Consider the following 26,550-nt stretch of genomic DNA (forward strand, 5'->3'; position numbering starts at 1 on the left):
TCCGGGGACGGCCCCTGGCTAGGTACACAGTCTTTTCCCTGAACATACACCAATCCATGTTTTCCTTCCATAAGTCTACTGTAGGAGGCCTCTGGGACCCCCACAACTGAGCAATATCTCGCTTGGTGATCATGGCCCCCAGGGATGCCCACTGAGTCTGAGCTACATTATAGTCCGTAGGTTCCCAAACGTTCAACAAGCAGCTTCTGGCCTCCGGCAACACCAGTCACTTCCTTCATGACCTCATGGACCCCACTCCAAAAAGCAGCAATCTCGCGACATTCCCAAATAATATGAAGAAAAGTCGCAACCTGCCCACATCCTCGCTTGCATAATCCGTCCTCAGAAAAGCCCATTCGGACCAAACGGGGCCCGTGACGTAAATCCTGTGGAGGATCTTAAGTTGTACCAGTCGGAGTCGAGCTGGAATCACGACCTCCTTGGGAGAGGAGATCGCAGATTGCCAGTCCTCGTCATCCAATTTAAGGCCATCACGGGTCCACAGATCCCGGAGATGTAGCAGGAGATCAGGCCTATTATTAATTAATTTCTTGTAAACAAGGGAGATGGTGCTGTCCGGTACATGGCCATCCAACAGCCTATCCTCAAGTGGGGACGATTCCGGAATCACCTCACCCAAAGGGAAGACCGACATTAAGGCATGGTGAACCTGGACGTAGCGAAAGTACTCTGTGTCACCCAATTCAAACTCCGTTTTTAACATCTCAAATGATTTCACTTGGCCCTTAACCCAGAGGTCGCCCACCTTACTAATACCGATAAGGTCCCATCTATCGAACCCCTTGGTTTTCCACAACTTCCCAAGCCTGTCCAAACCAAAGAGCGGGGTCTCTAAAGTCAAGCGATCTTTCCACCCCAGGGAAGTATTAGCGACCTGCCACGTACGCACCGCCGTCTTTGTAGGCCCCAACAGAGTCTTAACCACCGATTTTGAGTAGAGCGCCTTATAATAATTACCCCCGGGCAGCAGCCATCTATCCATAGCGAAAGCAGGATTCAATGCAGGACCATACATACCAATGTTGAGGGCACCCAATTGAGCAGCCCAGTAATAGCGTTTGATGTCAGGGAAAGCGATTCCCCCGTCATACCAGGGGAGCGTCAATTTGGCAAGAGCAAAGCGAGGTCTACCATCCCATATCAACTTCCTATGAAGGTCTTCAACAGCACGAAAATAGCTAGCGGGGACAATATCAAGAGTGTTCTGGAGAGCATACAAAAAACGAGGCAGAGACATCATTTTAAATAGGGCCGCACGACCGAGCGGCGAAAGCGGAAGTTTACGCCAACCCACAACGTCCTGTTTCAATCTAGCCAGAGGTGGGAGAAGGTTCTGTTCATAAGGGGCCATCGGATCCAACGAGATAAAGATACAGAGGTACTTAAATCCCGTCAGAGTCCCCTGAATAGGGCAGGTACGTGGGAGAAGAGGGACATCACCAGAGAGAACGTATAAGTAGGATTTCGCCCAATTGATAATCAAACCGGAGTTCCTACCAAAGGAGGCCAAGACATCGCACAGAACTATCAATGACTTCCGGGGTGAGGTCAAATACAGTAAGATATCATCCGCGTAGAGCGAGATGCGATCCTCGAATTCAGGAGACCATTGAATACCCTTCATCGAGGGTTCCCATCTGATCCACGCAGCAAGGGGTTCTAGGGCTAGGGCAAACAATAACGGAGACAAGGGACAGCCCTGACGAGTGCCTCTTCCAAGACTAAACTGAGTAGAAACACGACCATTCACGACAATTTGCGCAATGGGGTCCTCGTAGAGAAGCCGCACCCAGCCAATAAAACTAGGTCCAAACCCGAACCTAGCCAACACGGCCCATAAGTATGGCCATTCCACGGTATCAAAAGCCATCGTGGCATCTAACGACGCCAAGACGGCCGGCTCACGCAACGTCGCAGCTCTCGCGAGAACGCCGTGCATACGCCTGAGATTCAGGGCAGTATTTCTATGCGGAATGAAACCGGATTGATCCGGATGAATCAATTCACTGATAACGGTGATCAAGCGGTTAGCCAGCAGTTTTGCAAGGATCTTAGGTTCGGCGTTCAAGAGAGAAATTGGCCTGTACGATGTGCACCTGTCCCTCGGTTTCCCTTCCTTATGGATCACCACAATGGTCGCGAGACATTGATCGCTGGGTAGAGACCCGCACTCATGAGACTCCAAAAACATATCTCTTACATAGGGCGCTATCTTGTCAGGCCGCAATTTGTAAAGTTCAATAGGCAGGCCGTTAGGACCCATAGCCTTTCCCGAACGCAAGGAGCGAATCGCGAGAGCCACCTCGTCTGCAGTTATTGGAGCATCCATTTGTTCCCTATCCAAATCAGAAAGACGCGGTAGAGCAATATCACGCAACAATAGATGTGAATCTTCCTCCGGCCTATCCGACACAGAGGCATACACTGACTGAAAGTGATCTGCAAAACACTGAACGATCTCCTCAGGGTCAGTAACCCGACAACCGCTCGCCGTCTCGATCCCGGGCACCACACGACTAGCCCTATCCTTCTTATCCAGCCACGCTATCAATTTGCCAGCTTTATCTCCTACGTCATAAAGGCAGGGCCGTCCCTGCTGTTCTCTACTCATTGCCTTAGCCGCGTCAGTAACTAACGCCCTATATTCCAACTGCTTGAGTTGCAAAACGTGCATCCTAGCACGCGTAACTACCTGCTCCAGGCCGAGCTCAAGGTCTGCTATCTCCGCTTCAATCTTAACCACCTCCTCGTCTCTCCGTTTCTTAACACCTGCGAATAACGACAGGGCCTGACCTCTAAGAACAGTCTTGAAAGCCTCCCAAAGGGACACCGCAGACGAAACCGAACCCTCATTCTCAAGAACATAGTGGTCAAGAGATTTCACCAGATCTGCACGAGTTTTAGGGTTCCGGAGGTACCATGGGTTGATCGGGGCTACCCGACTCTCCGTCCCAGGACTGGACCCCATACAAAGCCATAGTGGAGAATGATCAGAGATCCACCGAGCAAGATGCTTAACCTCAGTAACAGAAAGCGCCTGTGCAGCCGGGACTAAAACATAATCAATTCTAGAAAGACTACCGTGCGCGCCCGAGTGAAAGGTGTACTGCCGCTGAACGGGATGCAACAACCTCCAACAATCTACAAAGCCCAGAGTATCAATGAAATCATGAAGCCAGTTCTGCGCCCCCTTAAGATCTCTAGGTGGGTGCCGATCAGCCATACCAGAAGCCACAGCGTTAAAATCACCACCCAATAGCAATGACCCCTCGGGGAGAGCGAGGACCACCCGTCCCAAGTCCGCGAAAGTAGTTGACTGTAAGCCAGGGGGGACATAAACAGAAACCAGGAAAAGAGTTCGACCCTCCCACCTACCCGTTAGAGCGACATAGCGCCCCCTGTCATCTAGGTTTCCCCGCCATTGCGGAGTACAGACCGACGTGAGGCAGATAGACTAGGTAGGAAGATGGCGGTTCCAGTACCTCAAGGCCACGGCCCAGCCTCACTCAGGAGGGCACACGCCAGGTATTCTATCAAGATTCTCAAAGCTGTGAGGAGGTACACTCGGATGTGGTGGAGAATAGCCGACCTCGGCACTAAGGGGCCGCTTGCCGTCGAATCTCCCTTGGGGAAAGACCAAATCGAAAGTGGAAGTCAACCAGACCGGTCGACGCCCACCGCCTCAGGCCGATGTTTTTCAACTACAGCTCTGGCACTGTGCCAACTCCACAGCCGGGCATCACGGAGGCGTAGGCCGCAATCTTCAGAGCACCACAACTCCGGTCTCCGGGGTCCGATTCGGAATCTGAAAGCAGATCTCACCTCTCCCGTGTTTCATCTTCACGGATATGTCAATAAAGGACAGGATAAACGACAGGATAGATGTGGGAGGCTACGAGGGTCTCGGGAGCCCTGTGCTCACGCGGCCATCTTGGTCTTGCGCGAAGCTCCTCCCAGTAGATACTTTTTAATACTCTGTAGTATATTTCTCATGAGAGTTTCACTGTCTGCAAACTGTGTGTTACAGGGTAAACACTCTCCATAGAGTGAATACGTCTTACAGTACCCACTTCTCTACTCATATCAACTTCATTTCCCAATGTAGGTTTGGTGACTGTCAGTGGTTTGACATGGATAAAAGCTGTCCGTAGTAGGGCATTCACTTTGGAAGAGACATTAAGTATTTTTAGGGACATGGTTGTATACAGATTGAACTCCATATGCAATGAGGGTTTCCCATATGTCTGTGGTTGATTGTTAATGTGAACTACGCTACTCGTTAAGTGTATGGTATAGGGTCAATGTGGCCCATAACCCATGGTTTCTACACCTAAGGCAGTTATTTCTGTGATGGCTTTAATGATGCTTCATATTCTTCTGAGCTGTTTTATACTTCCTTTCAGAGTTCTAATGCTATACCTGTTTGTAGAGCAATGTGTACTAAAGAAGCCTGGACGATGTCATTAGTCATGTCATCTGAGTGGTCATCAGTGATGTCATAAATTATGTCCTGAATGATGTAGTATGTAAGATCATAAGCAGTAATGAATTTCAGCTTTTTTTAAAGTTCAAAACTTTAATGATGTCACTGATAAATTCATATAACTATAACATTACCTTAATGTTTTTTTTTAGCAAATATATATAGTGCCACGTTTTTTACTTTAGGTAATCTACCTTATGGGGTTACAAGGCATAAGGAGTGACTTATTAATATGTACTTTTACTTGCCATGTGTCACTGCAGTGCCTTAAACTGCACCCCAGTCCGAGTACAGAGGTGCTTCAGGCAGCTATATATGTTTGCCATATATGTGGGTGATGTCAATACTTTGCAACCCATATATGACTTTTAACCACCCTGGCATTGGTGTATTTTCTGTGCTGTCTACTTTGTCCTTACAAGAAAGTTAAATAGACCAATTGGGTGAAACCAGATTTTACCAATTTTAGGACCAGAGCAGCGCACGCTGGCACTGAATAGCAGTGCCAGTGCCCAGGATCCTAATACCAGTAGCACAAATGGAGTCAGACAAATTGAGTGATATGCCAAAAAAGGCAAATTATATATAGTTATCATATCTGGAGATGGCTTACGCTTTCACTTGCACTCAGTATGACTTAGCATGTTTTGCCAGTTTAATCAAAAAGGGAATCTTTTTTCCATAATTTTGAGTCTACAATATGGCTATAGGTAATGAAGTGTGTAAGCAAAATGGCAGAGGTGCCAGTTGTAATGACTTATTTGCTGCTGGTTATGCATTCCTCAGTTGTAAGGCAAAGTCGAGAGCTGTGTCTGATCTCTCTGGTTTAAACGTATGTGTTTCCGCTGATCTGACAGCCATTTGTCCTTGAAAAAAACACTTGACCGATTTAGATTGTTTATGCTTTGTGAAAAATAGCTTTCTGAAGTCTTGTCTTTGACATACTGTTGCCCTACTGTACTGGTTTATCTAAAGAAGATGGCTCCTTCTCTTGATTTAAACCGATAAAAATAACATTTGCTACATCTTGATGTTCCTGAAACATCCTCTCACACTGTCTGTAAAAGAGTCCCGTAATTGTTAAACAGAAGTATCAGGACTGTCTAATAGGACATTTAGGAGCAAAACTGTAAACCTTCATTAGTCTATTGTTTATATACTTTCAGGTGGGGTTATCCTGTGTTGTAGGCGTTTTAACAGTTTAGGGTTTCCTGTGACTGTGTGCCTTATGAAAGTGGCCGTATATTTATACTACGATAGTCGAGGCCGTGATAATTTTCTATTCTAACATTAGTTCTCAAATATTTGCAGAAAAGTTGTTACGTGCCCTTGCATAATCTTGTCTAGCAGGGAGAGTGAAAATACAGGAATGTTATTGCAGATGTGCGGTGGTGCTTTGCACAATGGTTATGGGACAAATTGTTTCTCATTTTAGTGATCTGTCAGAATTGGTATGTTTTCGGATGCATGTAATGGGTCTTATGAGTTACTTGCCCAGTGCCCTATGATTGACAAGTGGTACAACAGCAGGGAACTAGACAGTGCTGGGTTTTGGGTTCTAGCTAATGTGATACTTCCTTCAATGTATATGACTACCGTCTCTATCATTGGGACATTACACTACTAGCTGTTGGTTGTAGGTGATTAATTCTGGACACTCAGTATATCCAGTGTTCACCTTGTTTCTTTGCTGAAGCTGTGCAAAGTGGTGCAGAGAAAAAAAGTATGGCAGAGACGGCAACCTAGACTTCTTTCTTTTTTTTTGGGGTGGGGGGGGGTCATAATTCTTTTTATTCAGCCTCACGAAAAAATATCACAACATGGGCACAGAAGAGGGCATCGAACCTCGACACAAACTAGTTAGCTAATTACAGTCCAGTTTCACATATCAAGAGGACTCGATACAGCCCCCTCCGATAAAAGAAGAATTGCTGGTTTTTCAACAACATAACCCCCAAAATATAACCATCAACAAAGAAAAACAAGTAAAGAAGACTGCTTTCTTTTGAAGGGATACAGTATTCCTGTCATGGTGGAGAAGAACTGTGCTGCCAAGCTGGACTGCCCTTTGTGTTTAGAACCATCTTTTCACCCCTAGATCCTGAGATTACCTGCGCTGCTATAGCACACTCTTAGCTATAGGCAGTGGATATCGACCTGTTTTCTGCTTAGATGGTAGACAGTGATGTCTCTAGCCTCGTGTCAAGCCAATGGCTCCGCTTTAGGCACTCCAAGAAGACCTATGTCCTCAAATTGGCAGTGGTGCAAGTGAGGTGTTATGAGTTGAGTGAGGACAGCCCATGGAATACTTAAGATTACAGACTAGAGGTACAGGGTGCTATTTTACATACTGAGACAACTTTCTCTGTGTTTGAAGAAGGTTGAGGATGTATTTTGGGAGGTTAAACACTGCAGGGATATTCAAGCTGAGTAGTTGTCTAGGGACGAAAGGAGTAATTGGGTGAGTGATGATTTAGAGCCTATTTCATTATTTCCTGAGGTTTGGGGTGTCGCTTTTGTTTTAGAACATGATAAAACCTGATGACTGTGGGGGTAAAAAGACCTGGGCATGGTGATGGGTGTGCATCCAAACTCCGAGTGCTCCAGCTGCAGAGATATCTGGGGGCTTGGTATAGTTGTTTTCGTAATGGGCGATTATGTATCATGTGTATGCACTATGATTTAGGCCTGTCTCACGGATTATGGTCTCGTCCGACCAGGAGGAGCACACAAAGCACTACCCAGGTAATGGTAAAGGCCTGTCGCCCTTATTAAGAGTTAAGTACCCCAAGTGCAGTGGTGGCAGCATACTGTTTAGGTCGAGTTTACTCAAACCTATTGCTGTCCATCCAAAAGCTGACTTTTTACGATGCGGATTTTCAAAAGTTCACGAGAAGCGAATCACTTAACAAGCTCTCGTGCACGAGCTTCCCCCTGCCAGCAGCATTTGCCACATCAAAGGCTTCCGCTGCCCCGCCCCCCGCCGTCACTTATTCACGGCCGCAGGCCGTGACTTCAATGGGTTCCGCTGCCCCGCCCCCTGCTTCACGGCCATATGTTCCCCAGCACCTCCCCTCTCTCTCCCCTAATTATTCACTGCTGGCCGGCCGCAACATCTAGTTTTCCACGGCTTTCGTTTTCCGCTTGTTTTACTTTGGTGGCATGCCGCGTTTGAGCTTGCATGCACAGTTCTTTCCTTCTGCTGTAATGCACCGAGGGCTGAGGCTCGGGCGTCCCCGCTTAGTAGTGTGTACGGGCGGGCAACTGATGACCGCTTTCATGGTTCTAGCACGTCCATGTTCCTATCTCAATGTCACAGACGTCTAGCTGAAAGAGAACACCGGCATCTTGCAAGATATTACTTTGTTTGTTTTGGCTTGTTGAAATATGTACTTACTGCGCACTGCAACATTTCCAGTCAGATTCGAAAATTGTTGTGATGGGGATAGAGGGGCGATGCTGGAGTTACTGGAGTTCAGAGACGTATCCGTCGACGCCAGACGTATCATTCTGGAATCTTCCTTTGTAAGGCTTGTAAGAGTTGCTTAATGCTTTGGTGTTGTGTAGGGTCCAATCTGTGACGTGAAATAGAACAGTTGTATTAAGGCTTGGGGTATGGGCGAGTAGATCTGAACTGACAGACTGAAAGGAAGTGTCCTTACAAGAGTTCGAGTGCAGCCCCGCCCCCTTCCGCTGCCCCCCGTCCCCCGTGCAGGCATTGTGAGGGCTTCAGCTGCCTCACTTAAAACTGGCGGTCCGTCCAGCTGTAGGGCTGTGCGTTTCATCTCTTCCTCTTTACTATCAGATACGCTCAAATTCTTTAAATCGGAGTTACTTTTCTTGTCCACCATACCTAACTGTGAGCATTACAGAGCGCAGGTGTTACTATCATCCTCACATTGCTAAAGTGTACTTGAGGTGCGTGCTTTGAATTGCCATTACGTGGGCGCGCAACGCAGCAGGTGCCTAGACCATCAGTTACACAATCTCGGTTTGTTCTAAAGTCGTTGCTATTGTGAGATTCTGTCCCTCGGTCTGACCACCTGAGGATATCATTTCTATGCGGAGCTCACCCTCACCACAGTGTGCTGTGGCGGGCGGTGTCTGTCTGCCCATGAGGTGGATGGTTTCTCATATGGAGAGAACGCTTGCAAGATGCAATATTTGCATGGTATTTGAGACGCAGCCTACTCTACGCTGTTTAGGGATCGGACTGTTCTGAGCTTGCAGTCTATTAGATCCCAATCAGATGAGTACAGTAGTATCTGTGTGTGCAAGTTCACAAGTGCCGTGTAACTACGTGGTCCAAATATAAAGCACAAACCGTTTGAATGTGTTTGGCGACAAAACTTTGTACATGATAATAAAGTGGTACCTTGGATCATAAACGGTTGAATGGTTGCACAGATCAGTGGTGGGGGTGACTTGTGATGAACGAGGAAGTTCAGAATTCCTGCAGTTTGTTACTTATAGACAGGGCCAATATAATTATGTGGCAGGGTCTGACTGCATTTTGTGGCAAGAAAAGGCAAATTATTCAGCACGCCATACGCACTTTCAAAGCCGCCGGGACAATGGCGGGCACTTGTTTGCATTGCCATATGTCTTGCATTTACAAGAGTTTGAGCTATTGGCATTGTAAATGCCAATAGCTTAAAACTCTTGCAAATGCGACACCTATGGCATTGCAAATATTTATCTTTTATTGTCAAGGCCCCCATGCCGCACTTTCATGTGTATTAAGGCCACGCCCCTATCTTTAGAAGAGCCGTGTCTAAGGAAAGGTGCACAGCCGCTTTTGAAGTGAAATCGCAGCATGGGAGCTTTTACAGAAAAAAAAGCATTTGTTTAACAAACAGATGCCTTTTTTGTTGTAAAAGAGCCCATTTCACTTTAATAGCGGCAGCGCACCTTTTGTTAGACACTGCTTCTTTAAAGAAAGGGGCGCGGCCTTCATGCATGTGAAAGGGCGGCATGGGGCTTTAACAACAACAAGAATATCTGCAATGCTATAGGTCATGCATTTGTGAGAGTTTAAGCTGTTGGCATTTACAATGCCAATAGCTCAAACTCTCGTAAATGCGAGACCTATTGCATTGCAAATGCTTGGTTTTTAAGAAGGTTTAAACTGATTAGATGGGGGAGGGGGTGTTTACATTTGGTTCTCTGTCGTTCGGTCCTCATGTTTCCATATTTTTTAACATAAACATCGCAAGTTGGGGGAATGGATAAGGTTGAGAGCAGATCAGGTTTAGTGGAAGCTTTTGTGTTGCCTAACTGGGTGCAAACACACGCATATCGACATTTTATATTAACAACACGGGCACACAGTCCATTTTTAAACTTTCATTAAAGCGCGGCAGGAGGGGGCTGTCGCCACCACTGTTCACTGTGCGCCCGTATCGTTAATCTAGAAGGGCGACCATATGCTGTCTTTTGGAAAACAACTGATGGTGTTTACTCTTGCAGGGCATTCAGTCAATGCATTAGGTGTGCTGCACCCATACATTTTGTTGTTGTTTGTGGACTCCTTTTTATACCCACTCTGGAGCCTCTGCTTGCTTTAGCCCTCCCCTTCCCCCCAATTTCGAAAGCGCATGTTTCCTGTTCTTTCAACTCTTACAAAGGCTCAGAAGCGGTATGCTGCAAGGGCCATTGTGTATGTACAAATTTTATTTAACTTTCACAACGCGCCACGCTCGTCTTGCATCTTTATTTAAATTACATGCAGACGCTCGCATTTCACACCTTTAGATTAACAGCATGGGCGCACAGTCAATTTATAAACTGCGGGGTTAATGTTATGCAACACGCTGAAGGTGCAGGGAGAGGTTTGCCGCTGCAATCACCCCACTTGGTTTTTAAGAAGGTTTAAACTGATTAAATGGGGGAGGGGTGTTTGCATTTGGTTCTCTGTCGATCTGGTCCCCATGCTTCCATATTTTTTAACATCAACATCGCAAGTTGGGGGAATGGATATGGTTGAGAGCAGATCAGGTTTAGTCGAAGCTTTTGTGTTGCCTAACTGGGTGCAGGCGTAGTTGCTTTTGGTACTCTGCATCACAACTCTTACAAAGGCTCAGAAGCGGTATGCTGCAAGGGCCATTGTGTATGTACAACTTTTATTTAACTTTCACAACGCGCTGCGCTCGTCTTGCATCTTTATTTAAATTACATGCAGACACTCGCATTTCACACTTTTAGATTAACAGCATGGGCGCACAGTCAATTTATAAACTGCGGGGTTAATGTTATGCAACACGCTGAAGGTGCAGGGAGAGGTTTGCCGCTGCTCTCTTCTGTCAGACTTTATTTCACCGATCTCTACTCGATTATACCCCCACTCTCTTGTGCCGCCATTTTGCTGTCTCCATTATCGCCTAGTTCTTTCTCTAATCCCAGTTCAAGCCCCTAACTTTTACTAGTTTCTCCTTATGGCTTTTATCTCTCCCACCATCCACAGCCCCACCCTTTCCTCCCTCTTTCTCTTTAATCTCCTTTTTCGTCTTCACATCTCTTAGATACTTTATTCTCTTCTGTCATAGCTCCCCTCTCTTTCACCCTCCTTCTTTTAATTTCTCTACACCCCTTTCTCATTTTTTGCACACTCAGCACACACTGCACACACTGCACCCTCACACACACTGCACACACTGCACCCTTGCACACACTGCACCCTCACTGCACTCACACACACACTGCACCCTCACACACACTTCACCCTCACACACTGCCCACACTGCACCCTCACACACTGCACCCTCACACACACTGCACCCTCACACAAACTGCACACACCGCACCCTCACACTCTGCACCCTCACACACACTGCACACACTGCACCCTCACACACACTGCACACACTGCAGCATCACACACACTGCACCCTTACACACTGCACTGCACCATCACACACACTGCTCACACTGCACCCTCACACACACTGCACCCTCACACACACTGTGCACCCTCACACACACTGTGCACCCTCACACACTCTGCGCACCCTCACACACTCTGCGCACCCTCACACACTCTGCGCACCCTCACACACTCTGCGCACCCTCACACACTCTGCGCACCCTCACACACTCTGCGCACCCTCACACACTCTGCGCACCCTCACACTGTGCACCCTCACACTCTGCACACCCTGCGCACCCTCACACCCTGCGCACCCTCACACCCTGCGCACCCTCACACCCTGCGCACCCTCACACTCTGCACCCTCACACACTCTGCAATGGAACATACACTCCAAACACCACTCAGTGCCACTTAATACTCTATATATCTATCGCCCTCACTCTATATATCTGTCGCCCTCCCTCTATCTATCACCCTCACTCTATCTATCACATCACCATAGCATCACTCAGCACCACCACAGCATCACTCAGGGGCACCACAACATCACTATGCACTACCACAGACCACAGCATCACTGAACGCCACAGCATCACTCGTCGCCACCACAACATCAGTCAGCGCCACCACAGCATCAATCTGTGCAACTATTCAACAACAACTGGTTCAAATATGTTCTTTCAATGTTTCAAGCTTTATCACAAAAAGATGTTAATATTTCACTTCTGTTCTTGGATTTTCGTCGCAATAAAATACAATGAACATAATCTTCACAAAAGTTATTTACAAAAGCATTTGCCAATATAAATTACAATAACTTTTATTTAAGTATTAATTATGAAAAAAATAAGCCATTTTAATTTGTAATATCAATACATCTAAGTCACGTAAATACAACACATATTGCATTACAAATGATATAGGTGTCACATTTGCGAAAGTTAAAACTATTGGCATTGTAAATGACGAAGCTATTAATTTTGCTATTTTCAAAACCAACACATAAATAAAAAAATTGTCATTTACAATACCAATAGCTCAAACTTTCATAATGCGAGACCTATTGCATTGCAAATGCTTGTTTTGTAATAGTGATCAGTAGATAAATGCGCCTTTTTGCCTGTGTCACTGCAGTGAGGCCTTTCTGTTCACTTGTGTAAAGTTCAGTTTTGTACCTAACTCACCCTTGGCCTACGTCATGTTAGTATGTGCAGCGTCCTTCTGAAACCCAGGGACTTGGAAAGGCATATGGAGATGGAGGAGCCATCCAGAGACAGTTCTATGGCTTGCCTGCATTCCTGAGAAAACGATGGGACACACACCGGAGGAAGGGGGAGTCAGGCTCTCTTGTGCACTTCAAAGGCATTCTTTGATTCTGAAAAGGTCACTGATCATTGAGGCCTGGGCACAGATGAGGCTGCTAAAGGAATCGTAACAAGTAGCCCTGAAGTCCTTTGTAACATTTTGATAGGCATATATGAGTGTGGCTGACATCCAGTGTTGTTGGAGTCATTCCCGTTGTGACAAACTATTTTGTGAACAATAAACAAGACATGACAAACTATTTTGTGTACAAAAAACAAGACATTGGAGTGAGCACTTCAAAGTGGGCAACACCCGCAACGCGAATACAAAGACGCCAATTGACATCTGTGCCTGGAAACGGATTATAAAAAGGGGAGCATGAGCCCCCCACAATTGTCTCACTTAGTGTGGTACAAAAGGGGGTGGTGATGGACGGAGCATCTGAATCAATCAAACACTCACACCCAGTCAAAAGATCTGGGGTTAATCCATCACCGTTCTTTAGCCCACTCGGCCACCCCAGTTCAGACATGGCTATATGCAAATCAGTCTGACCCTGTGCCTCATGGGAACAGTCCAGCCCGAACTGCCAAGCCATGTCTTCCCTGGCCTGGAAACAAGCTTCCGAGGACCGTTTTCTGGCATTCCAGTCGTCTTCAGCCCGGCTTGCTTGAATCCAGTGGCAAAGTGAGCAAGGGACTCACGTCTGAGCATATCCTGCCACACTTATGGCGGCCAAAAGCGGTACAAAAGGGGGTGGTGATGGACGGAGCATCTGAATCAATCAAACACTCACACCCAGTCAAAAGATCTGGCGTTAATCCATCACCGTTCTTTAGCCCACTCGGCCACCCCAGTTCAGACATGGCTATATGCAAATCAGCCTGACCCTGTGCCTCATGGGAACAGTCCAGCCCGAACTGCCAAGCCATGTCTTCCCTGGACCGGAAACAAGCTTCCGAGGACCGGTTTCTGGCATTCCAGCCGTCTTCAGCCCGGCTTGCTTGAATCCAGTGACAAAGTGAGCAAGGGACTCACGTCTGAGCATACCCTGACACACTTATGGCGGCCAAAAGCGGTACAAAAGGGGGTACATATGGCCATGTCTGAACTGGGGTGGCAGAGTGGGCTAAAGAACGGTGATGGATTAAACCCAGATCTTTTGACTGGGTGTGAGTGTTTGATTGATTCAGATGCTCCGTCCATCACCACCCCATTTTGTACCACTTTTGTATCACTTGAGTGTGGAGCAGCTCAGCACAACTTCTGCCTGTGTCCAGTGCTGGGGAATAAGGTCTGCCTTTCTCCCTGCTGGATGTGGGGACATTACCCAGGAGAATCGAGATCACATGCCCAGTATCCTAGAGCACCTACATCTGCAGAGACCAGGGGATCCTGTGACGAGGTTGAGATTGCTTGGAGGGAGGAAGGTCCAGTGGGGATCCTGTTGAGGGGGTCCCTGAAGTTGACTGAGATTCTGGTCCATTTCGGGACTGCCACACAGTTCATCTGCTCGCCTGGATGCTATTGTTCACAGCTGTGCATGATGCGGGGGCCAGAGTGAAGAATAAAGGCTGTTAGGCTGGTGCTTCGGTGTGCCAAAAAGAGGACCGCTGCCCTTCGCAGTGGTATGATCCGAAAGAGCCGTCCCCCTTGTGTGCCATTGTTTGTAGCCCACATATGCTAAGTGGGGCTGTAGTGAAGAATCGTTGCCCTGTGCATCAATGTGGGAAAAGAGGACCGTCGCCCTGTTAAGTGCTGCGACCATAAGGGGCCTGCACGTGAGGAGCTGCGGTTGGTGACCTCTATATGTCACGTGGGGGTTGCTGTGAAAAGTAAGAGCCTTCACACTCGTGCATTACTGTTAAAGAAAATGGCCATCGCCTTGTGCAGCACTTTGAACTGTAAGGGGCGTCCTGTGTGACACACTTTAGAACTGCTGAATAATTGGGGACTGCGATGAAGAGAAGTATCTTTCCCCGTAGCGGAGCATTTATTCAGCCGCTTGAACCCAGAAACACCTGCAGCTGGACTCAGGAAGATTTACAGCATGACTGGAGGATCGCTGTAGACGCTTTCTACCTCATCCACACCATCCAGACGTATGCTCCCCACTGAGCAGCTCCAAAAACAACAGTTGATGGATAGAATGCAGAACAATGTCAAACATTTACCCCAGTACAGAGATCTGGGCCTAAATCCATAGTTTTTTTGCTTACCATGCCATTCCAGTTTGAACCCAGCCATATACAAATCAGTCTTGACCCTGTGCCTCATGGGAACAGTCCATCCCGAACTGCCAAGCCAGGACCTCCCTGGACAGGAAACAAGCATTCTAGGACCGGTTTCACCCATCTTCAGTCAGGATAGCTGGATTCCAGTGGCATGGAGAGCACCGGACCCACGTCTGGGCATACCCGTCCCACTCGGGGTCACTAATGCAAAAACAACAGTTGATGGACAGAATGCAGAACAATGTCATACATTCACCCCAGTGCAGAGATCTGGGCCTAAATTCATTGTTTGTTTTGCTCACCATGCCATTCCAGTTTGAACCCAGCCATATTCAAATCAGTCTTGACCCTGTGCCTCATGGGAACAGTCCAGCCTGAACTGCCAAGCCAGGTCCTCTCTGGACTGGAAACAAGCATCCTAGGACAGATTTCGGGGTTTCACCCCTCTTCAGCCAGGATAGCTTGATTTCAGTGGCATGGAGAGCACGGGACCCACGTCTGGGCATACCCGTCCCACTCGGGGTGACAAATGTAAAAATAAAACAATTGATGGACAGAATGCAGAACAATGTCATGCATTCGCCCCAGTACAGAGATCTGGGCCTAAATCATTTGTTTGTTTGCTCACCATGCCATTCCTGTTTGAACCCAGCCACCGAACAGCTGACATGCACATGAGACTTCCAAGCCGCATCTTCAGCGACAGCGGGTAAGCCTGCTTGCCAAACCGCTGAACCTCTGGGAAAACTGACTAAAAGTGCTATGGTACTGAGATACTTTGACTTTTAAGAAGCCATCATGGAACTTCTAAAGCTTATACTTAGTAGCGTCGCTTGACCCCAATGTTGCCGTGCATGATCGAGGAATGTCCACAGTCTTTAAACAGGGAAGTAGGACTCAGGGACTTACCAAAGCGAACGCTAGATTCTGGCCCTAGAAAGACTCTGTGTATGAATTCTATAGTGTGTGTTTCACTTTGCGTTCATGCATAAATACCACTTTTTTCAAATAAGGAAGTATCTAGTTGGATTTTCATTTATTGAGATTGCTGAGCGTGTGGTTGAGTTGTGCTCCTATGTACACATTGCACCTACCTCTCCCCCAGAGAAGACTTGTGGAACTTGAGGGGACTGTGGTGATTGTTTGTGAATGCTCTGTGTTTTTCTACTCCTTTTCATAAAAGAAAGTATTTTACTGGATAGTCATTTATTGCTACTATTGAACAACATGGACGCCAGTATACCACAAACTATAAAAACACATTTGTATCTTTCACACTTCCTCTTCCATCGCACCACCAAACACCACGTGCCTTGAAATTACAACTGCTCAATGGAAAAACAACACATTTTCAACCATACATCCACATGGTGTAGCATGCTGGATTTGTAGCATGCTTCACCGCCCCACATAATGGTAGTATGCACTGTACAAATGTTACAAATACAATGCACTATTTCACATGCACATACTGTTGTTTCTTTCTGCTGTTTCACATCATCAGATTACATGCGGTTTCAAAACCCTGGTCCCACTATATTCCTAAAACCCATGGTGAAAAATTGTCCCGTCCGTCAAGATCTAAATCAGGCCCTTAATCTCCTCTGGCCTATTTAGCCCATCAACCATCTGCTTGAACTCACTACCCATCTCCCAGTAATGATCACAATTAAATACTATTAATTTAATCTAACTCAAAAGATGGAACTAAATGCATGTAATGTTTGCTTGAGATCACAAGGCTAACAGCAGAAACCAACTGTTAACGAGTAAACTTGGATCCCAGAATGCGTGCAACTCACCACAAAGTGCTAAAGTGCCTCTTCAGGGGCAAGTAGCGCTATATAACTGCAAATTCAAGACCGTATAATAGAATGTATGTCTGGTATCAACCTTTAACGACTTTTGAGATGCAATTTGTTGTCTTGCAACTGTCATAATACCCATTGGCTGGGAACAGAGGAGTATGTTGGACTAGGATTAACATGATCAATGTGAAGGAAATGTCCTTCCACATTATTTGTTGTGCATGCAAGTGCCTTAAGTCTCTCAAGGAACTTGATACATGCTTACATACATACATGATTCTTCCAAAATCCTAAAATTAAAAGTCCCATTTTAGAGGAATGTTGTTGTCAAATCTGATAGAATATGGGCAGTGTTGATGGTCTAGAGGTGCCTAGACGTACTCTTCGTTACCATACAATTTCTTATTATTAAGTTAATATAAATGGGCTCCATTTAGCCGTAAGACATGTATAGGAGCAATTCAACAATTCATAAACTCACGTGGGTGATCTGGAAGATTACTTTGGACTGCAAGATTTAGCTAGGCTATGTAGTAAACCGCAATCCTCACCAGAAAGGAATATTCCTATAATTTGACCTCCTGAAGGCAGACAGTTCTAATGCTCTTGAACAGTTAAATGAATTTTAAATGGAATCTTGAGGTAATTGTTGATAGACAAAGATACTTAGTCTTAGTGGACACTGTCCCTTTTTTATTTTTTTATTTTTAAAAGACCTTTATTGTTCAAAGAAAGAAAGAGAGCACATTTGCACATGTCACCTAATCTACAATTCGCAGGGGCTGGCATCAAAGAAGAACATACAAATGAAATATTGGTAAGTTAACACAGCCAATTAGCCGGCAACCCTGGGGTCCGGCGGCGTAGCTCAGAAAGAACACGTAGATATTATTTAGTACTCAGCACGGTAACAGTTAGGTCTGTAGGTTTTGTAATTTTTGTCAGTTAAACACATCATTGCATTTCTAGCATCTGCACTATATGAGCTGTAGTCCAAGTCCACTATGCAAACAAAAGACGGCTACAACCACCAGGTAGTGTGCGGACTGGGAATAAAGGTGCCGAAGATCCCGTGCTTTTGATGCCACCATGCTGTGGGCTGGTGTGTAGTGGTATAGCTCACTAATGCAGAGTGTTAGTCGCATATAATCGACGACGCCAGGTTACAGCCGCTACAGCGGAATCCCAGGTGTTTGTTGTCCCAGTGTAATCCGAACCCTCCGGCGTCTGCGATATATATATATATATATATAATATATATAATTTGCCAGAGGTGGAGGTCCGCGTGTAGGCTCGTTCGGCCAGTGTCTCAGAGCAATTATCTCGGGTGTGGCCCGCGTCCCGTGTATGTGGTGTGTTGTGGCATGTCATGGAAACAGAGGTGTAGTGTATCTATAGGTACGTGTCATTCTGCGACATTGTCACAGCGTGCAAGGTGTCTGCGTCAGTAACAACAAAGGGCTTGGTCAGGGAACGTGACCAGTAAATAAACAGTTACCGGAACCAACACAGTGGTGAAAGAACTAGGGAAGGGAGGGTGAGGAACCATTTGCGTCCATCGGCGCGTTAGGGGGGGGGGGTAGCTGCAGTCGTGGTGAGGGGTCTTCAGTTCTGGGGCGGGGCGTGGCGGGACGGCTATTTGGGCATAGGGGGGTCCGAGTGGAGGCGTACGCTTGATTTCTCCAATGTGCAGCTATCGGAGGGATCCTTCTCCAAAGGGTATGGTCAGGATCTGTCGTGGGGGGGACGCTATTTGACGCATCAGACACACCGGATCGTTATCTGTAGCTGGGCGTGTGCAGTAAGCGGGTAGGAGCGAGTGTGTATGTGTGGGTTTGGCGCTGCGTAACTATGTGTTATGTGAAAGAAGGGGGGTAGAAGCGCCAGCAGCCGTTGGGGCAGCGTGTCAATAAGGGGGTGGAAAATGGGGCAGGTGTGGTAGTTTTCCGCAATGTTCCTCGTCGCCACGGTGGAATAGGGTCATGTTAGCTCAAGTTACCCCCTGTTCCTGACAGGCTTGCTGGAAGGACGTATGGAGATCGCCCCAAAGCTGCGCAATGGGGAATTTCCAGAGTCCTGCTGTTTACTCTCGGAGAAGCACCGTACCCTCTGCCCGTGCCCAATTGATGAAGGATGTGTGCCAATGTCGGGTGTGGGGGGGGGGGGCGGCACTGGCCTTCCAATGCTTGGTAAGTAGGCGCTTAGCTGTGATTAGGCCCATGTCCCAGAATCTTGCCTGTGACTTGTTGAGTTTCGTGCGCTTATAAAGCCCCAAAATGCAGGCTTCCCACGTCCGTGGCACATGTTCGTCAGTGCACTGTGTGAGTAGTGTCGTGACCTCGTCCCAGTATGTTTGTATGGCTGGGCAGTGCCAAAGTATGTGCAGAAGATCCGCCCCTATCAAAGATCATTGTTGGCAGGCAGTGTCAGTGGCCGAGAAGTATCTTGTCGGGTGTGAGGTAGGCTCGGTGCAAAATATAGAATTGGATACGTTTGAAACGGGGGTTGCGTGGGATATTAGTCGGCCCAACTAGTATCATTGCCCACTCTTTGTCAGTCCAATCCCTCCCTCTGTCGATCGCCCACTTTTCTCTGAGCGCCAGTGTGGAAGGCTGCGTGTGTAGTAGTAGGGCCTGTGCTAGCCAATGTATAATATGTGAGCCGTTGCCCATGACATGCAGATACTGCATAAAATAGTGCATCAATAGTTCCTCCGATATATCGCCCCAGGAGGCGGTTAGTGTGTGGATAAGGGATGCGTGTAATAGAAATTGTCCATCAGGGAGGTCCGTACTATTTGCGAGATCCGCAAAAGAAAGCAGCGCGCCATCTGCATAGAGGTCGCCTAGTGTTTCCACCCCAGCACGCGTCCAGCTGGCCAAAAGAGCCTCCGTCAGTGCTCCCGCCGTGCCCAGAAGAGGGAGTATCGGGGCATACGGCTTCGTGGCACGGGTAAGCCATAGGCATCGCAGAAAGCATCTGCGTGCCACCGCCAGGTGTAATTGTGGGGGACAGGGGGAGCGGGTCATAGGATGGAACAGTGTGCATACTTGCGTCTGGGTCCAAACAGTAGCATCCGAAGCAGTGTCCCCCAGGTTCTTGCCGCAGAGAAATCCCGACACCCATTGCAGCTGTGCCGCTAGGTAGTACAGCTCCATGCTGGGAACCGCCAGGCCTCTTGACTCAGTGGTCATGTACAATTTAGTCAGCGCCACTCTGGGTCGACCCGTATTCCAGACAAGGCCGCGAAGTAGGACCTCCAGTTCCCGAAACACTTTGTTGGGTACGTACGTCAGGATGTTGGCGAAGTAGTATAGAAGCCTTGGTAGGACTATCATTTTGGTCAGCGCCACACGACTAGGCACATTTAGGGGTAGGGTCTTCCAGAAGCCGATCTAGGCACGGATGGAGGCAATCGCCCGTAGTAGGTTCCCCTCTAGGACATCTGCCGGGGCCCGGTAGATATGGATTCCCAGATATCGGAACGTGGTGGGGTACCACTGCAGCCTCTCTCCACCAATACGGATGTCACTTTCAGGCATGTCCGGGCTGAAGGAATAGGCTCCCGACTTGGACCAGTTGACCCGCAGTCCCGACATGTCTTCGAAGGTCCGGAAAATATCCGGGAGGGATTCCGGGACATTGGTCAAATCTTTGACATATAACAGCAAGTCGTCCGCGTATAGCGAGATCACATGGAGTCCATCTGCCATTGGGATTCCCCACTCCTGTCCCTGGGCCCTGAGGATCGTGGCCAGGGGCTCCATGGCCAATGAGAACAGTAGGGGTGACAGGGGGCAACCCTGCCTGGTGCCTCTCTGTACTCGGATGGCGTCAGATAGTAATTGTCCGGTGCGGACTCGGACCGTAGGCCTGCAGTACAGCAGATTAACCATAGTCTCATAGCCGTCCCCCAGGTTGTATTTTTCCATTACCGCCTTCAGATACGGCCACTCTACAGAATCAAACTCCTTCTCGAGGTCCAACACCAGGCACATGGACACTGTCCCTTATACTCGAAATTGCGTACTTGCGCTTGTGCGCGAAAACCAGAAGACAAGGCTGCTTTAATTTCAAGTAGGTTTACAACCTTTCCCAACAGGTTACTTTGCGCTGTTGTAGATATTTATTGGTCAAGCAATGTTTTGAATATTTAAATAACTGTAGTTCTGGGGCGACAGCTCTGATTCAAAATGGTCCATCTTGATCATAGAATCATTTGTAAACAGAAGATCCTTGAGATGCAAAGTTCTACTATGAAATTCAAAGGAAATAAGCAGTGAAATATGGGTTGCATCCTACGTTGTCCGTTCATCAAGATGAAAGCTAAAGATCCCATTTGAAATGGAATAGTCTACAAGATATAACCTACTGTCCAGATCAACTTACCTGCTATGCGGAAGAGCTGCCCAGTGTGTCCAGACCACGTGACATTTGGGGCCCATTCACTGCATATATGCTAACTAATGCTGTTGCCTGATGACACTCAGTATGTAGATAAATCACAATTTGTTTGCTTTCAGATGTACCAATATTTTACTGCTACCTTGATTCTCTATGATGCTCTATCAACTGACTACTACGTATTCTGTACAATTGTGTACGTGATGTATTGTTATCTTTGACGGTTATATTATGGAAACTCTTAATAAACAAAACAAAAAAAAAGGAATGGAATTTTCTAGTTGTAAGAAATCTGGAACTTATAACTGACAATTTCTCATGATTGTTTTTTTGTGGTAGGTTATAGTTTATTGGCTGCTCACTTTCTGATTTTGGTTTGGTTTCATTGAGCATCTTCTTTAACGCTGCTTTTGTTTTTGTGTATTTTGTTTGGTTGCAGCTCTGTGCTTCCTTGTGTTTGAAGGCGCCCATGCTCTGCATGAGGAGAGGCCGGGTCTATGGCCTCAGAGCTGGGTGTTGGAGAAGATGGGTCCTGTGCAGATCTGGCAAAGCCGATTTACCTGCAGTATCTTGAGCGAGCCCTGCGTTTGGATCAGTTTCTTCGACAAACTTCTACTGTCTTCAACCGCAGTATCTCTAGGTACTTCTTCCCTTTGTCCATTTTGTTACATTGCTCCCTATCGTCTATTAGTCATTTTCACCATACCGAGACTGCCTTTTTATTTTCTTAAGATATCGGGGTAGTTTCAGAAAATGTAATGATTTAGAATGTTGTAGAGTGACTGTGGTGGAGATAGATGGGGCACAATAACAGCCCAAAAACAAGTCCAATATACTTTTTTCCATGCATGATGAATGAGAGTCTAACATCTACAAGGTGCTCCCACCAGACTGTGATTTAGAGGTATAATGTGGTTCGATCTGGAGTATCCTGAGGTATGATATTGTTCTAGGTGAAAACCCTTGCTCGTAGGTGGATGACTCCTTTGGTGAAAATAGAGCAGAAAATACAAATATTAAGTGTAAATGTGTAAGGTCTCAAATCACTCGTTGGAATTAATAGATTTTCTCCCCAATATTAAGTGCAATAAACAACCTTACCAGTGCTGCTGATAGTGAGGGACAACATAATGGAATTTTAAAAGGCCTGGGCCCTCAGGGGAGGCAGAGATTCTAGGAAACTGGGTGGTGAGCAGTTGAAAGATAGTCCCAGATAAAGTGAAGTTTGGATGGCGTTTGCAGGTATGAACATATGTAGAAGGGAGCAGAGTAGAAGTGGGCAATGTGGCTTTTCTGTCACTGCTTCTATCCTATGCCTGAGATAAAGATGATCCACATTGAAATTTTAGAGTTGAGAGCTGATGCATTTTGGTGCTCCATTAGACAACCTTCTGCCAGCCAGGGCAAGGCTTGTAAGCACAATGTGTCTAATTCCGTTTAAATGCGTTTTAAATATTTTCCCCAGGTCTCCATAGCTTATCAATATTTGCAGTCTAGTTGGGCATTAACAACTTGGGAAATGGCTCTCAAAATGTGGAACTTATGTTAGACCATGGTGCTTACAGTTGATCAGTTTTTCTCAAGAAATGGGCCTCTGGTGAATGGCAATGAATACAATATCTGGTTGCCATGGTGAAAGTGACATTTGCTTGGCTTCTCCTGAACAGATAAGTAACCTTGTGTGCCTTGTTTCAGTGATGAAAGTGATGATGGTTTGGATGACAATCCACTGCTTCCCCAGTCCGGAGACCCTTTAATAACAGTCAAAGAGGAGCCTCTGTCACCATTGCTTGGAGAAACATCAGGAGGAGGACACTCTGGGTTGATAACAACGCATTCTATAAATGGAGTGCTACAGCCAGGTGAGAAATTCAGCTGCATTTTATCCATGCTGTGTGAGCATTGTGTGCTCATGTTGCATGGGACCTTGGATTCTGCTAGCTTGCCTATCACATAGGAATTTAGATTTCAGTTATTTTTGTCATATGAGTTTGAAGTGTGTATGTGTCTATTTCAGCTTGCTCAGTCTGTCATGTTGTATCTAAAAGTGCCTTATGCAATATCTGGCTTTCTTTGCAAAGCCTTTTAAGTGGCTGATCTGTTAAACTGGATATTTGGTTCTTAACAGGGGTGTCTCAAGTTCACATATGATTCAGAAAAGGGGGTGGTGATGAACAGAGTGTCTGAATTAAGCAGACCACTCTTACCCAGTCCAAAGATCAGGGCTTGATCCATCACCGTTATTTAGCTCACTGCACCATCCCAGCTCAGAACCTGGCTATATGCAAATCAGTCTGTCCCTGGCCCAGTGCATCATGGGAACAGGGCAGACTAAACTACCAAGCCAATTCTTCACTAGAAATGAGACAAGCTTCCGGGGACCGGTTTCTGGCATTTCAGCCGTCGTCGGCCCGGCTTGCTTGAATCCTGATGGTGCAGTGAGCAAGGGACTCATGTCTGAGTATACCCTGCCACACCTATAGTGGCCAAAAACGATTCAGAAAAGGGGGTGGTGATGAACAGAGTTCACATATGGGTAAGATTTTGGAACACTTGAAGATGGGGATTTTGTGCACCCTTTTGAAAACACATTTTAATGATGTGCAAGTCTTCTGTTGGTTTTCCAAACGGTACATTTTAAACTGCCCTGGAGGTCTCAGCTTATACCACACATTGTTAAGTTTAGATGTAGGGGAGAGGACAGAGATGGCCTGGTAATTTTATTGGCATGATAAAAGTGGGTGTTGTCAAAAGTTGGCTTCAAATTCTTCTTTCAGCAGGAAGTGTACATCAGATTGAAAGTAAGCCCAAACAAATTGTATTTTGTTTTCTAGAAGACAAAATGTAGCTGATGTTGGGGAAATTCTCATATGTAGACCCCAGACACATCATATGGCCCATGAAATCAGCTCAAGTATTTATTTATCTGCAGTCTTTCTATGTAAAAGACCAGGAAATGTTGGTTCTTTGCAGCTTTTGCAGACAGTGTCTGCATTAATAATTTCGTACATTTCACGATGTTTACTGCTACAACAGGGAACATTTTTATCCTTTGCCCTAGACAACATTGTTTGACCAGTTCTTAAATAAACAATTGAGAGAAACGGCTTCTCATTCTTTGTGTGCATCCAGGTTTGACTCACTTGCTACTTTTTTTATAGTCTAACAGAATTAAGTGTGGTTTCATAGCCTAACCCATCAAAAGCTTCCCTCCTGCCAACTGCTTACTGTAACCTGTCAAGTGGAAGGCTTCCGTCAGTCAGCAGCCATCTAAAGCTTGAATTTTTAATGTTTTTTAAATTCTGTTGCTGTCCTGATGAACGTCGTCTGTAAATAAAATATGAGCCAAAATATATATATATATATATATATATATATATATATATATATATATATATATATATATATATATATATATATATATATATCCAACACTTCAAGTTGCCCACTGTGAGGAGCCCACACGGCAGCACACCCCGTGCTGGGAGGTCATCAGCACTTTCCAGCATTCTCATATACATTCAGCTTGATAGGCGCTACGCGTTTCGGAACATCACCTTGATCACGAGCCACAAAGTACAAAACAGCAGCGACACGATGTATGGGAAACACCTGCTTTATTTGAATAAGGTCCCGCCCATCTGGGCAAGAACTTCCGCCTCTAAACAGAGTTGCTTTCTGGTCTTAGCAGTCCCAACATTAAGTTTTACCCCAGTGGGTTTCGCCATTGTTTGTGCAATAAAGTTAATAAAATTCCCAGTGGAAGAATGTCAATTTTAAATGCCAAAAGCGCTGCAGTAAGCCAACACTCCTTTTCGAGCGCTTCCGTCCTGTTGCTGGCGTCAGGCCATATTAACACCACAGGTCCGCTTCACAGCGGCGGAGCATCCTCGCGGCTCGGGCACAGCCGCAAAACACATCCAACACTTCAGGTTGCCCACTGTGAGGAGCCCACACGGCAGCACACCCCGTGCTGGGAGGTCATCTGTACTTTCCAGCATTCTCATATACATTCAGCTTGATAGGCTCTACTCGTTTCGGAACATCACCTTGATCACGAGCCACGAGCCACATGAAGTAAGTCGTCACCACCAGCTGCTCTCCACACAGAAAATGACTAAGACGAAGAGCAGACCCAATTCTTTGTGAAAATTTAAAGTGCTTTATTAACGCCCAGCCTGTCCTCCATAAAGCGTTTCGCTTCCCCTGAAGCTTGATCACATGACCTGTTGCGGGAGGTCAGGACCATTATTTAAAGTGCTAGTGCAAATCAATCAGACCGTAGTAGGCAAGAAAATGAAAGAAATACTACAGTTTTTGATAGCTGTTGGAAACCTCCTATTGTTGTGTTTCACAGGGCCTGTACAAATAAATATTAAATATTCCAAATACAATATTTAAAATTCATGCTCACATTTTTTAAAAAAAATCACCTTTTGATTAAAAAAAAAACCATTTGATATAAAAAATCTTTAAAGAGAATGTTTGAAATAGTACAGCCAAAACAGTATAAAATATCTGCATAATACAGAAAAACTGTCCACATATTGCTACCTGTGATAGTAATTCAAAAAATTGCCATACATCCTAATATAGCCCAAGTGGGCAAAAAATAAAGTGCACTGTCTATCAACTCTGTTGAAAAACCATTTCCATTTCCATATAACTGGTCCTGGAGGATCAATGTGTGACTACTGAACCCAAAGTGCAAAAATGCTAGTGCAAATATTTACCATATCATAATTCAAATTTCATAATAAATAAACACCCATTAAGACCATAAAAAAGACCAAAGGCGAATCATTTGAAATTGTGAAATTTTCTTAATAGTCATAATGTTGGTATCTTTGTGCAGTTTTAAGGCCCCTGATAAAAATACAGATTGTGATGAAAGAGCCCTCACGTATATTATATCTCAGAGACATGTATAAAAGTCTTCACTCTCGTTCAGTCCATGTGGATTTTTACTATCCAATTCCAGTATATACACTGGGTTTTGAGAAGGCGTAATCTGGCTTCCCGATCCCCCCCTCGTTTTAAAGGTAGCACCGTGTCAACAACATAATACTGGAGATGGGCTGGATTGGCTTCATGTGTGGTTTCAAAGTGTCTAGCTACTGTGTAAGCCTGATCCTTGCCTACTATAGCCCTTATGTGCTGGAGTATCCGTTTGTGGGTGGGCAACTTGGTACTACCAACATACCTCAACCCACACGGACACTCCAGCACATAGACCGCGAAGTCCGTTTTGCAAGTCAGTCTTTTGGTGATTTCAATTGGTTGCTGTTTAAAAGGGCTGCTGTAGCTAGTTTTGTTGCAACCGTGATGACAGGCCTTACACTGGGGACACTTCTTAAACCCCTTGCTTAGCGACAAATATGTACTGGAGATTTGAGGTTCTAGAATATTTTTTGACCAAAGCCTTGG

The 26,550-nt window shown here is 46.0% G+C and overlaps 1 protein-coding gene across 2 annotated transcripts in view; it reads left to right on the top strand.

The window, feature by feature from the left end:
- INO80 (INO80 complex ATPase subunit) overlaps nucleotides 1-26,550 on the top strand; it is a 545,189-nt gene that overhangs the window by 97,187 nt on the left and 421,452 nt on the right. Inside the window, exons 2-3 of one of the 2 annotated variants that reach the window (XM_086937360.1) lie at nucleotides 21,563-21,763; nucleotides 22,819-22,985. In XM_086937360.1, the coding sequence (XP_086793486.1) occupies nucleotides 21,621-21,763; nucleotides 22,819-22,985 (310 nt within the window). In that variant the 5' untranslated portion in view covers nucleotides 21,563-21,620. Of the gene's footprint in view, nucleotides 1-21,513; nucleotides 21,764-22,818; nucleotides 22,986-26,550 lie in introns of both variants that reach the window. The other variant, XM_086937361.1, reaches the window with a different exon arrangement.

The sequence above is a fragment of the Lissotriton vulgaris genome, chromosome 9 (genome assembly GCF_964263255.1).
Source record: "Lissotriton vulgaris chromosome 9, aLisVul1.2, whole genome shotgun sequence".
NCBI classification, from domain to species: Eukaryota; Metazoa; Chordata; class Amphibia; order Caudata; family Salamandridae; genus Lissotriton; species Lissotriton vulgaris.